This window comes from Branchiostoma belcheri, unplaced genomic scaffold (assembly GCF_001625305.1).
Source record: "Branchiostoma belcheri isolate BF01 breed outbred unplaced genomic scaffold, Haploidv18h27 scaffold8, whole genome shotgun sequence".
NCBI lineage: Eukaryota > Metazoa > Chordata > Leptocardii > Amphioxiformes > Branchiostomatidae > Branchiostoma > Branchiostoma belcheri.
Window position 1 is genome coordinate 3,692,645 of NW_017804464.1, and position 13,625 is coordinate 3,706,269.

General features: G+C 40.8%; 1 protein-coding gene across 5 annotated transcripts in view; it reads left to right on the forward strand.

Moving 5' to 3' along the window:
• Positions 1 to 303: 303 nt before the first annotated feature.
• Positions 304 to 13,625, forward strand: part of LOC109486115 (kinesin-like protein KIF2A) — a 30,846-nt gene continuing 17,524 nt past the window's right edge. For 4 of the 5 annotated variants that reach the window (XM_019789814.1, XM_019789812.1, XM_019789811.1 and 1 more), the window contains exon 1: positions 305 to 516. In XM_019789814.1, the coding sequence (XP_019645373.1) occupies positions 462 to 516 (55 nt within the window). In that variant the 5' untranslated portion in view covers positions 305 to 461. Of the gene's footprint in view, positions 517 to 13,625 lie in introns of all 5 variants that reach the window. The other variant, XM_019789810.1, reaches the window with a different exon arrangement.

Here is a 13,625-nt window from a genome sequence, read left to right on the forward strand (position 1 = left end):
TAGCGACACTTAGTAGAACGACAACTAATCCAACAGGTTTGCCAGATCACATCAAAAATCTGATCTGCCCAATAAATTGTCATTTATTGCGAATAATTTACTTTCTACAATGTCTTGTGTTTTATTCACTATCAATTTTATAAACCTTTGCTTTGTTCTGATATTTGATGTCGAAAAATTTTACTTTTTTATTATTTGCCCACCGTTGTCATTTTGCTGCCACCGCTGCTTAGAGACGACCGCGCACGCGCGCCGCCTGGCGGAGTAAACAGCACTGCAACATGACGTCATGAGCAGGCCTTGCGCATGTCACTTGCATCACGCATGCGCGACGAAACTTTCAAAAAAATATTCAACCGATGTGATTCAGTGAGAGAAGACCGTGTTTCGTACATTTTCCCGGCGTTTTTGTTCGTAAAGTTTGCACAGAATTGAAAGAAAAGAAAGTTTAGGGCCTTATCATGGACTGGGGCGGCCTCAAAGTCGGCGTCAGCGTGCGAATCCAGCGCAGTGACGGTAAGTTTACCGGCGAACCTCCCGACTGCCCCCCTCCCTCCTTTTGCTAAATTTCCATGCCAAAATTTTCTTGTTTAGCGCGCTCGGCTCGCTTCACCCTCCTTCTTCCTCAGCTTTCTCTACTTTCTCCATTTCCGACGACTTTATGGTTAGTTTGGTATGATATCGAGCTTTTCCGTGCCTCAAAAATTTGCGCGCCATTTCTATTTGAGTTTGATCCCGGGTAAAATTTACGGGCATGTCTGTCACCGGGGACACAAGTGTTTTGACCGGGGTCTGATATCACTGCCTTGTTGAGTCATCTGCCAAATGTTTATTTGTACAGAATCTGACGAACGCACGAAAATAGGAGCCCAATTTAGCAGTTTTCTTCATCAACAATGCATAATCCAAATGTCTTTCACAATTTTTATGTCCGCAAATTTATGTCTCCTGTCAAAAAAATGTGTGCTAAGTTATTTTATTATGGTGGATATAGTCTTATAGCTATAGAACAAAGACACCTAACAAAGAGTTTACATAACATGATTTTTATGTGAAGATATATCACTTTTATTTAAAAACTAGGTGTTGCCATGAATTGTGATTGACAGATAAATTAGACAGCTGTCAATTCAGGTGTCATGGACAGGTAGGAATGGGGTCCCGATATTGGTCGATTTCGCGCGCTGATGCGCGCGCGCGCAAGTGGCCACGCCGTAGCGGCGCTGCGCGCGGGCGCGCATAACGCCCCCCACTAGCGGCGCTGCGCGCAGTTTGTTGGTACGACTATGGATTTTGTTGGTACGCGAAACCTGCCAGATCGGCCCTTGTCTGCGCGCGCGCGTATAGCGCCACGCATTAGCGGCGGTGCGCGCCCTTTGCTTGGTAAGCCTGGGGAATGTGTTGGCGCGCGCGTAGAGCCAAACCAGGCCTTGGTTGTGCGTGCGCAATTTCTGCCATTTACGATCGGCGTTGCGCGCACGCATCTCGTGCTTAGTCAATAGTATTATACTATTATAGTCAACAACAATAATAGCTCGGGAATAAGATATTACACACTTGCAAGTAAACTGAAGGAGGAAAATGGTCAAACAACTGGTGTATCATGCAACGCTAGCGTATTTCGTGCTTCCTGGTGTGTGATATTCAAAAGTTTGACAACAACGTAGCGTTTTTGCTGCAATCAATACTTGGCTTTAAGCAAGGAGCTTCAAATATTGCAGTTAGTGTTTTCATTTATCCCTTTGCGCAAATAAAAACATTAATCAACAAATACAAAACAAAGAAATAAACAGAGTGCAGGAGGAGGAAAGAAGCCTGTAAGACTTGTACAATGTCCTTGAAACTTACGAAACATTAATCCTGAAAGTAACAAATAATAAATAAAGAACACCTATTTAGCAAGGTCATAAAAAGGCAGAAAGCTTAAGCATAGCATACTAGAAGAGAAAACAGATGAGAATTATCATACTATTGCAGCGTGTCTTCGGGGAGCGATGAAGTGAAACATTTCTATCGGAGCTGCACCCACGCGTGACCAAACTGGACTAAACCCAAGCTGGATAATAACCTTTGGTGACGTCACTAATTAACATACTGACAATGGATGTCAAAGGTCATGCTTTGTTACTAACCAAACAAACACGCGCACTAATACAGATGCGTGTACGTATAACAGCGTCGCTTCCGCGAGAGAAAGTAGTTCGTTCCATGATTTCGGGGGCTGACACGCTGAGTCTGACACGCCTTATATGAAAGGTTGTCGCTGGACTCTAATACCATGTGTCTTCCTAATCTAAAGTTATTCATAATACTAGTATCTAAGCTTCATTTACTACTCCTATAAAATTTCTAACCAATGACCGAAGGGTATATCACGCCGTTAGGGGCGGTATAACCCCTACCAAATGTATGTGAAAGAGCAGAGCTTCTATTTACTGTCAGTATATAACTTATACATGTATATAATTACTACCGATTTCTGGGGCGAAATGCAGATACCACACCCCAAACACGCGATGTCATGTCATAATTTATATTATTCATATATTCCCTGTTTGCTTTTTAGTAATCATCTACCCTGGACAGGTCCTAGCTGTGTCGCCTTCAAAGTTCTGTGCGGAATTATGTCTCTCGATCATGAATTCCGAGTTTCAAGTCAATACGCTTTTATGTTCGCCTAGTTTGGGAAAAAAAAGCAAGAAATTTTGTTGCTCCCTAACAGTGGTCAAAATGCCGAAAATGGGCAAAGATGTCTGTTGCCATGCCGGAACGTGGATGGCCGATCCGATATGAAGACAAGACTTAAATATATATTGTTTTGTCGTTTACTTTGATGTGGTGATGTATTTCATTTTCAAGGCAGAGGAAGCTGTGGTACAAGAAGCTTACAACTTTCTTGTCGACAAACTGGGTGTCATGAATGCCAGAATTGATTTCTCCTTCGTTAATGTCCACCGCATATAGCGTATGAAATGGTAATCCGATCATCGTAAAATTCGACTCAATGCCTGAGAGGGAAGTTGTTCCGCGCCGTACCTACCGTCTAGAGCTAAAGTCAGGCGTCGGAATCAGTGAACACTTACCTGTCGATCCAGGAGAAGAAGCAACAGCTCAACATGTCAAGGCCAAGGGCGCAAAACCCAGGTTTCGTCTCCAAGGAGAAACCAGGACTCTCTGCGTAGCTGGCAAGTACGAACTTTACAACACTTGATGCAATACTTCAAGTCTTGTCATCAGGGAATGTATTATTTAAGCCCGGTACGTCAGGATACCTTATTCGGTATTTGGCCGTACCCGCTTAGTTAACACCGAGACCGATCGTAAGATGATAACAGATAACCTTTATTATTACACACTCATGCCCTATCGCGTATCGGGCTAAGTACAGGTGAACAGATGAATGGTACATACATGTCTGTAGTACAAACAGCTCTAAAACTACTCTAATACAGAGGTTCGGCCTCTTCTCGTTTCTGTGTGATGTTAAATAAAGTACTAGTATATAATTTGAAATGGGTTTGTTTAATACAGGATGATAAAAGCCCATATTAAGAAAGATGATTTTTTCGATATTAGTCAGGGATGGGAAAGATGGTAACGTTCTTGTAATATATGACAATATATCTTAAAAAGATAATTTCTATCATTACTATATAAAGTACAATCTAGCTACTGCAAAGTGGACTTCATCTTCTGTCTTCAAACGGTTTTGATTAGCGCTAGTTTGTCAGCTTTTCTTTTGGTATCTTGGCATAACGAAAAATATATGAAAACAGTCTCTGCTTGGTCAGTACAGAAGAGTAGCACAGCAACTTTCGCACATCGAACGTGGCCAATCTCATCAACCCTACATTACCATAGGATTAGCTATGGCATAGGCCAATAAAACAACACCAAATCATCTTACCTTAAGTTTTCAAGCCTCTGCGCATACACCTCTAAAGAGGCCGGGTCATCTTCCGCCACACGGTAAGTCACAGCGGAGTAGCGTCTTTGCGTTCTCCAACCAGCGACAAAACACCAAAATCTGACAGAGTTTAAAGATGGTGACTTCTCTTCATCATGACGCACGGGTACAGGTTAGTAAGGCGAATGCCAATTTTTTCAACACGACACGAAGTTCATCTAAAGCCCTTGTTAAGCTTTTCGTAAAAAAAAATCTAAGAACGATCTTGATTTTTTTTTCTAAAATGTTTGATATCAATCTCATGCACGGAGCAAGAAACAATATTAAGATTTATCTTAATGTTCGTACTTGAAAGTTCTTGTAGTATGTGCAAAAGGTAGATCTTTATCTTATGATCAAAAACATCTCTAAAGGTACAAATTGACAAAAAAAAATCAACTAAAATCATTGCATTTAAGTTGCATGACTAAGTTGCACAAAGATTGCGTCTTCTTGTCGTGCACGTGACTCCCCGTACGACGCACCGTAACCACACATTCACTCATTTTATTTAACCAGGGCAAGTACACCAAGTCGGCATTACTCCTGCCAAGTAGCAGCCTTAGCAATGTTGGCGTTGAGGTTGCAGTTTGTCGTCCTAGTAGATTAACCTCACATGTTGACATAATTATTTCGCTTTGCACGTGCGGTGTGCTTAATTCACATACGGGGATTACTGCATTGCGGGCTTCTGTCCGTCCCTGATCATGAAATTCCACTTATGGTGGTTTTATTTGGTTTGATGATGTAGCGGTCTGAAAAAAGACGGAATCAAAAGCTTTACTAAAATCTACAAAGCATGCATACAGACGCTATGCATCTGTATCAGACCAAGATCATGGCCCTTTTTCGAAGATTCACTTAATGTTAATCTGTTTCTTGTGACAGTTTATTCATGCCTGATGTTATGTTGTGTTATTCTATTTCATGCTATGTTGTTATTGATTTGGTTGAACCTACAACCTACGACGACATGTAGATGTGTACAATTATTTCTAAAAGAAACCAAAATATTCGAGTAACCAATTTTCTTATCCTGTTTGACGTGTAATACATAGTTACAATTTACCTGCGTACAACGCTTCATTATCATTTTCTTATATTTCATACATAACTGCTATCATATACAATGTACTTTGTTACCCTTATGCCTGTGTTTGTTAGTTTTGACATACATCTGTAATGTTCTTTGTTTTGATGACGACACGAACATAAGCTATGAGCTTGAGTATGTCGTTATTTTATTTTGTCATCAGTTGTAATCAAGAAATAACACTTACCGCGAAGTCGCTTGTCAAGCCGATACGGGCAATGGATGACGGGATAGCGTCGCAAGTTGACAGTCGCCATCTTGTCAGCTTGTTGTTTTGGTAGAGAGGCTAGGGAAGTTGCAAATCCCTTTGTACAAGCAAGGACGTCTCGTTGAACGTCCTTGGTACAAGCTAGTAATAGTACGCCACCTTATTCTGAAGATGTATTATAATAAAATGTGTCTTTAGCTATATTCACAAGTCTAAGGCATGAAGGGAGCCGATAAAGGAATACTTTGGTCCGATATTTTGTACGAAATTATCGGGGGCGAGGCGGCAGTTGCTTCGAATAGTTGACCGATATTTGTGCAGCGCTCCTACTTATGCATGACTCCGTAAATTTACAAGGACCAGCCATCACACTCTCGCGGACGTTCATGCTACATACGTAATACCCGACCGGAGCTTCTACTCTACTCTACATACTCTACTCTCTACATATAAATCGTTCGCCGACTCTACATTACGTATTTTCGGTGATTCGGTGAAGTTTCTCAACGAATAGTTCTCCCATTCCTTTAGGGGAAGGCAAACAATTAACTTACTGACTTTTATAAGACAGTCTTGCCAAATTGCCAGCTTCCTTTCAATCAAACTTTCTGGGTACGGGTATATCCATAGAGGTAGAATTGTATCTCTAAAAAAAATACCCGGCGCAAACCTTGTCATGGATAAAATTCACATCAGGCTCCGGCCGCGGCACATTTATCTGTTTTGACTCCTAACGGACCGAATGCTAAATATGAAGAATGTGTGCAAATAATTTTTCTCTCGCTTTGATTTTTAACCTCCATGATTTCTATCAAGCAACCACAATGGATGACGGGATAGCGTCACAACCTCACTGTCGCCATTTTGTTATTTTCAACGGTAAAGGGAAGTTATAGCGAGTCGTAAATCCCATTGTAGAAGTTAATATTAGAAGGCCACCTTATTCTGTGCAAGCAATAGAATGTATCTAGAGTATACTTTAAGTAGCTTTTTTGCATATTTTTGCCCAGGTAGGCTAAGTAATAGTCCTTCTAACTCCATGGTTTGAGGCATAAAGGGATCCATGGTTTTACTCAAAATGGTCGGATCCGGAGGAATATTGTGATCTGACAAAATGTAGTGTGCTACATGGAGAGACGTTGTTTGACCGTTTCCAAAATCATATCCAGTTCCTTGAGTAACTGTTTTTTTTGTGTGTGTGTATAAGCAAACTTTGCGGAGTCTCAAGTCATATTCCCTTTCGACATGTACATGTATGTAACGAATTCGAAGCAACATCTTTTCAAATCCAACCGGAAAAAGTCTAAATGTTGTCTGATCGTTGTCATCATCAGTCATATTACGTCCTTGGCTGTTTGAAACGCACAACCCAACGTTTTCGGCTTGATTGTACAATGTACAAATTCTGACATTTATTTCGACTGCGACACGGCGCTATCGCCGCATCGCGCCAAATCGGTGCCACGAAAAAAACATCGCATTGAATGACGGGATACTGCTACCCACGCTACGTCCGCCATCTTTGTTTCCTCCTCTGAACGCTATTGTGCTCCGTCAGCTGTTGCAAATTTCCATGTAATCTTCGGACATCGAAAGCTAAAAAGTCCTTAACATTGAAATGGACAGTTTATTGCTGCATTAGTTACGATAATTTTCGTGTGCTAGTCGGAGTTTTTGAAAATTATGTATGAAGGTAACAACGAAGAGATTCTTTGTGATATCGACGAGTTTCATGACGATCGTGTGCATAACGAATCGTCTGACGTCTAGTCTGTACGCTACTTTGATTGAAATTTTCCGTTGATCAAACTTTATTTTTGCTACTTTTTGTGATGTAAACGTATGTACAGGCTGATGATTGTCATATATTCGTGGCTTGTTTTGTACGTAGCAAACGTAGCAGTGTTGGAGTATAATAGAGTTGGAACGGAGAGCACATGATAGCTAACTGATCGCAGCTTTCTTCCAGTTATTACTGTGAAAAGAAAAACAAAATACGTAAACGAAAAATTTTACTGATTTAACTGATCTAAATAAAGTTCACTGTTACTAATGGGTAAACATGACCCGTGTTTGTATTCTTTGTGTCGTTATTTGTGTTCGATGCCCTGTCCACCCCCATCCCCATAGTTTTCAAGTCCGAGAGTTTGAGCCGGAAAGGCCGGGTAATTTATCATCTTGCGCTGGCAAATTGGCTTTTCAAAAAAAAAGCGACATCTACTGTTTACTGTGGATACGTAAGACAAACATCATACAAAATTAAAGATATCAGGATAAACAAAATCAAAGGCACCAGAACACGTACGAATACGCCAGACAATTCCTGCGCGCAACGCCGATCGTAAATGGCAGAAATTGCGCACGCACAACCAAGGCCTGGTTTGGCTCTACGCGCGCGCCAACACATTCCCCAGGCTTACCAAGCAAAGGGCGCGCACCGCCGCTAATGCGTGGCGCTATACGCGCGCGCGCAGACAAGGGCCGATCTGGCAGGTTTCGCGTACCAACAAAATCCATAGTCGTACCAACAAACTGCGCGCAGCGCCGCTAGTGGGGGGCGTTATGCGCGCCCGCGCGCAGCGCCGCTACGGCGTGGCCACTTGCGCGCGCGCGCATCAGCGCGCGAAATCGACCAATATCGGGTCCCAATTCTTAGCTCGTCATGGAATGAACTCGCTATGACCTCATTTGCATAATCAGTGTCATCACTGAAACCAGGCAGAAACGTGCTATATGGATCACAGATTAGCTAATTTTTGCAGTTTTGTGATATTTCCCTTCAATTTTATTTTATTGTCAGGTCATTTTATCATATTCATGATAAAGTGGGAACAATATAGATAGATATACTTAGTAACTAATATTGGACAGATTGATATAAAGTAATGGAATCTGTCTGCCCCTGTTTTAACATTTTCCCCATGAATGGCCGCATACTGAATTTTTAATTTGAATGGTTATGTGGGGCTTCCCCAATACAATCTAATCCAGTAGCTTTTCTGTCTGTAATTATCCAGTGATTGAAAATCCCATTAGTAGACCATTACTGTATATTCTAGCTCATACATTACAAGGATAGTTTCCAAACAGAGATGTTTTTGGTCCTGAAATACAAAGGACTGTCCTTCGTTTCACATTCAGTGAAGTCTGCCACTTACAAAGCAGAACCATCAGTCATGATTATTTCTCATTACATTGTTTAGTCATTAACTACAGAAGCATTCACTCAAGTTTCTTGCAAATTGGGAGTGCCGAATTTCCCAGTGCTCGGTAAAAAACATGAAACGTCCATTTGTACATATTCAGTACAACCATAGTAACTACTGGTCCATTTTGTTTGCATCTCTGTGGTAATGACATAACTATGTAGTCGGCATGAAATCATCACATGATGTCATTATTCCAGCTACACCTTGATAACACAGTGTGCCTGCTGTCCTGCATACTAATGAAACTGCACCCCATGCTCTGACCCCTTAAATGCATTATCTCCCAGGCTCATAGAAATTGGGCAGCGTAAAATGAAATTGTGCGCTCGTACGTTGCCGATAGTTCTAGGTAAAGAAACAGATGAAGAGATGAAGAACAAAACAAATTCAGTGACAACTTTTCATTCAAATTTGCCATGCAATTTTAAGATATCAAATTTTTATTATCTGATTTTCTCTTTTTATTTTTAGAATGTCTCTTGGTCTTCATACTAATATCCTACCGCATCCTAGGCATTTTGAATTGGAGGTTGACATTTTTTATTTCTAGAAGTGCTCAAAGTCAAACTAACCCTACAACACTTCCATAACAGTAAATATCGAGTACATACATTTTAAAATGTTTTGACAGTTACATATGCTCAGTCAGTGTCAATCAATCATATAACCATTGAATAACATTTGATTTTAAAAAAATCATTGCTGCCCTTGCCTTTTTGTCTTTAAAAAAGGGAATTAGACTGAAGAACCACCCAACTCATGTACCGTAGGCATTGTTAGCTCAGCCTGCTGCATGTGTCTCAGTGCTTGATTGCTAATTTATCCCTTGTGTCTAGCCTGAGTCCCTTAGCAATGAGCAAATATCCATCTGAACTCTTAGTCCTAAATTCAATTGCCATGTGGGGGGGCCCCCAAGGGGGGGTTCCGACAACGCTCTACGCTAAATTTTGAGAGCCGGCTACGTATTACGCTGAATTCCGGACGCCTCTCTACGCTCTACGCTAAATTCGAAAGATTCCGAACGCATTATGCAGAACTCAATCACCTAGCAACTGCATGTTTGCGTGAAAACCTTTTGATTTATCATATGTAGAGGTCACATAACTTGAATTAAAAGTAGTAACCGGCGGTCACTTCCTTATACATTGAAAGTATAGAATACAAAACGGGGTATTCAGTATTACCGCAGGTACCAACTTGACCGCGAGTCGATCGCCCAAAGATCGGAGGGCGATCCGTCAATGGAGGTATTAAACATGGCCGTAGCCAGGATTTTGAAGGGGGGAGATTAACGAGCGCCGTAGGCGCGAGGTTCCTAGGGGGGTCCGGGGGCATGCTCCCCCGGGAAATTTTGAAAAATGAACCCTCTGAAATGTCATTTCCTGCGTTTTTAGAGGGTTTCAAAGAAAAAATCAGAGATAACTTTTTCAATGACAAAGTGAGCAGTTTTCCTACGGCGGATTCCAGCCTTGCTGGTGACACGAATCAGTCCGTCTTTTAAAGAAAAGTTTTGGACCTTTAGATAAAAAGTGGACCAAAAAGTGGACCTTTGAGCCTTGTGGGGTTGTCGTCCGAAGGTAGAAAAGGCCGCAAACAATACAGCGTAATTTGTCAAAACGACTCAGCTGCCGATTGCTGACGGTCCCGCATTACCCATCACCCGCACAATGACGGGGATGACACTGCTCTTTTCGGGAGTGTCCTCCATTACCCTGGCCGTTGATCAGCAATGATGTTCCCGCTAAGAAACGTCTTGAGGGCCCCTATTGGGCCTTACAAGTCATGTGGTTCTAAGGCCTTCTACCCTCTTCATCTGTGGCCATCTGTGGCGTTTGGCCAATGGTCCTCCTGTACGTCACCGATGGTAAGGTCAATCTCGTACCCAGCGCACTGTGGGATCATTCCCATGTGTTGCCTTGCTCTTGCGTATGGCTCTGGGAACAAGTCTAGTGGATTGTTCGATTGTATAGAAGGGGGGGTAGAGCAAGAAAGACCTCGAGCGCCGCGACAACCCGGAACTTGCTAGGCCTCGAGTTCCCGTTTGCGGCTTGGATTACGCTCTACGCACAATTAATCGATTACGCTTTACGGTTAATTCCCGATAGCTACAACGCATTACGTAGAATTAAAACGGCGAATTACGCTCTACGCCAAATGCGCCAATTACGCTCTACGTTGAATTAGAGGGTCCGTCTACGCTCTACGTAGAATTAAAACGGCCGATTACGCTCTACGGAAAAGGGCTTGGGGGCCCCCATGTGGAACCTTGCTTGAAGATTAGTAATTAGGGCTGATTCGTTAATGGTAATACAAATTTGGGGTGTAAAAATTAGACATGGGAGAAATCACACAAATGGAAATCTATGAGACTTTTCTGACCTGTCACAATGACAAAACGGAAAAAATCTAACTTTCACTAAATTTTATACAGTTTATACATGTACATTTTGACTGTTGACACTACAATATTGATACATTCTTGATTTTAATCGTATATTATAAACTTATTTACAAATTCAGATAACTTTCTCCTGACTAAATCTCTCTTGTACCCAGCCATAGCTAGTATTCTAAGATTCTGAGCTATGGTTAAGTTTATCTGGAACCACCAAGAGAGGATTAGAAAAAGTGAAAATCTATCACTTTCCCTTCTTCTCCTATCTTGAGTCTGAGCCTCCCCTGTGATATGACCTAAGCTGACGATAGACGTGTGTTACAGTTATGTTACAGGAAGGAAACACTGTTGGGACAGCTGCTGAGGTAGATACGATTATCGCTGGACTCAAACTGGCACAGCAATAGGCTGTCCATCAGTATGAAAATCAGGGTTTTCCTGGCTACTGGTGAAAGTACTGTACATGTTATAAATTAATTACAATGATTTTAGGATAAATCAAAGGGGTTTGTTTACAAACAAGACATGCTGGTTTTATGGCATTTACTATGCTACATTTTAAGCAAACAGCATAACTTAAGCATGAAGTATCTTGCAATGAAAACAAATGAAATGGCATAAACTGGAAGTATTTAGTATGTGGTGGACCATTCCATATTGATCTGATGAGTGTGGGAATTTTCAACACCTGGTATCTAGGTGAGCCAAATTGTTGCCAGGTAACTCTGTGCCATAACAACACAGTACAAACAGACAAACGTAAGTCAAATAGTTTCAACAGTACCTGACAACAGTAGACACATTATGTATTAAGTTGTTGCCTAGTTTGCCACACACAAACACAGGTTTCTAAATGGCGTTAATCTGTGTATATTTAGATCATGTGAATTGAAATCTCGTTCAGACGTGAAGTTTACTATTCAGTGCACATGTCTGTGTTGACAGTGAGCACTATTTGGTTAGGCCAAATATGGTAGGAAAACTCAATCTATGAAACTACTGAGTCATGAGACCAAGTCATGATCAGTAGCCAAGTCAGCAGTGAGACCTATTAATAAGTTTCTGTGTTAGAATTACATGTATATTGTAGTAACTCCTGAATGCAGAGATTTTTTTACCATTGATTGAATGAGTCAGTCTGAGTATGACCAATTCGTCACTGTTATTGCCATGTGTCTGTATATTATCATAGCATACAAATGAGAAGTTGGTTTTTAGTCAGGACTGGTTTTCCTATAAGTAAATTCTTAAATTCAACCATAGCTGTCAGTATGCCAAAATCCTTGAAAGTTGCTCATGTACGTGTAGACTTACATTGTGGAGAAAGGCTGTTGACATGAAAAGTCTATAAAAGTCTAAGAAGCTGAACAATTTTCTACTTCACACATTGATCACTCATTCAGTGAGTTAGACTTTGGAATAACAGTCATAAATTGCGTTCAGTCATTTGACAGGCTCTCAGACAGTTTACGATGTGACATGTTATAAAACATTGATGAACAGATCTAGACCAGTGGCTATAATGATGTTACAATTGATCAAGATAATTCTGCACCCAGTATTACCAAATGTAGTGTGTGACCTGTGATGCAATTTTGCAAGGACTGCAGTGTTACTAACTGTTAGAAATACCCATCTGCAGTCTGCATTTTGCAGAGACATTTTCAATATTGCACAAGAAAATTTAAGCAACCTGTAATTTTGCAGACGAAAAAAATCAGGCTAGGGGTTAAATGGTGTTTAAGAAATTTTGTGTTTATTACTGACTCTATATACAAGTAAGTTTGCATATATTTTTCAATTTCATGTATTAGATAATGTCCCATGGGTTTAGATCCAGACTTTTGAGTGGAAAGTATTTCCAAATTGCAGAGCAAAATTTTGACATTCTGCATATTGCAGGACACTGAAAAACAGTATTTCTACCACGGGACTCTCTTTCATACAATTTCAGTGTCATAGAAATGAAACTGAAAACCAATTGTATGTGTGATGCTATTTTGCCCTTTGGCTTGTGATTGCATAGATTATAACAGACTTCCAACCATGAAACTGTACACGTCAGTGTACACGTCTGAAGTTCACGTACAAGTGTACACTGATCCTGATTTAGTACTTAGTACTCAACTGTGAAGAAAAGGAGAGATACAAGACTGAAATGAGAAGTGACCTTTGATCCCAAGAGGTCAGGGGTCAGTGGAGGTTGTCAGCTGTCAGACTTGTCCCACATAGTGATCATACTTGGCCATGGCAAATATACTTCTGTATGATACGCGTGGCACTTCTGCCGAATCAGTAGCATGGCAAACATGCCTTCAGTCTTAAGTGTTGAGATGTCCTCTTAAGATACTCATATGTCTATAGGGCTGGAAAACTTTAAAAGTGCCAAATTAAAGATATGCAGAACTTAATTGAAAAACAACCTTAAAAAATATTCGGTAGATATTATAAATCACACATTGCAGAAAACAGATGAAAAGTTTTTTGAGCCCTGGTGTATGTCTTTTTATAATTTTACGTGGACAAGAATATATGACAGCAACTAAAATAGAAATAGATGCACATTAAAACATACCAATGTGATGGTTACTGCTAAGGGGTAAGGGTTAGGTCATATAGGTTCATGGCCCAACTAGGCCTGCTAAGGACTTGTTTATGTATTCATTCCAGTCTATAACTTGTAGATACTATTATCAGGAAAAGGTTTTAGCAGTACAGTAATGAAATTGACATTACAGACTTCCATGAACAAATAAAATGTAGTCTTGTTGGGT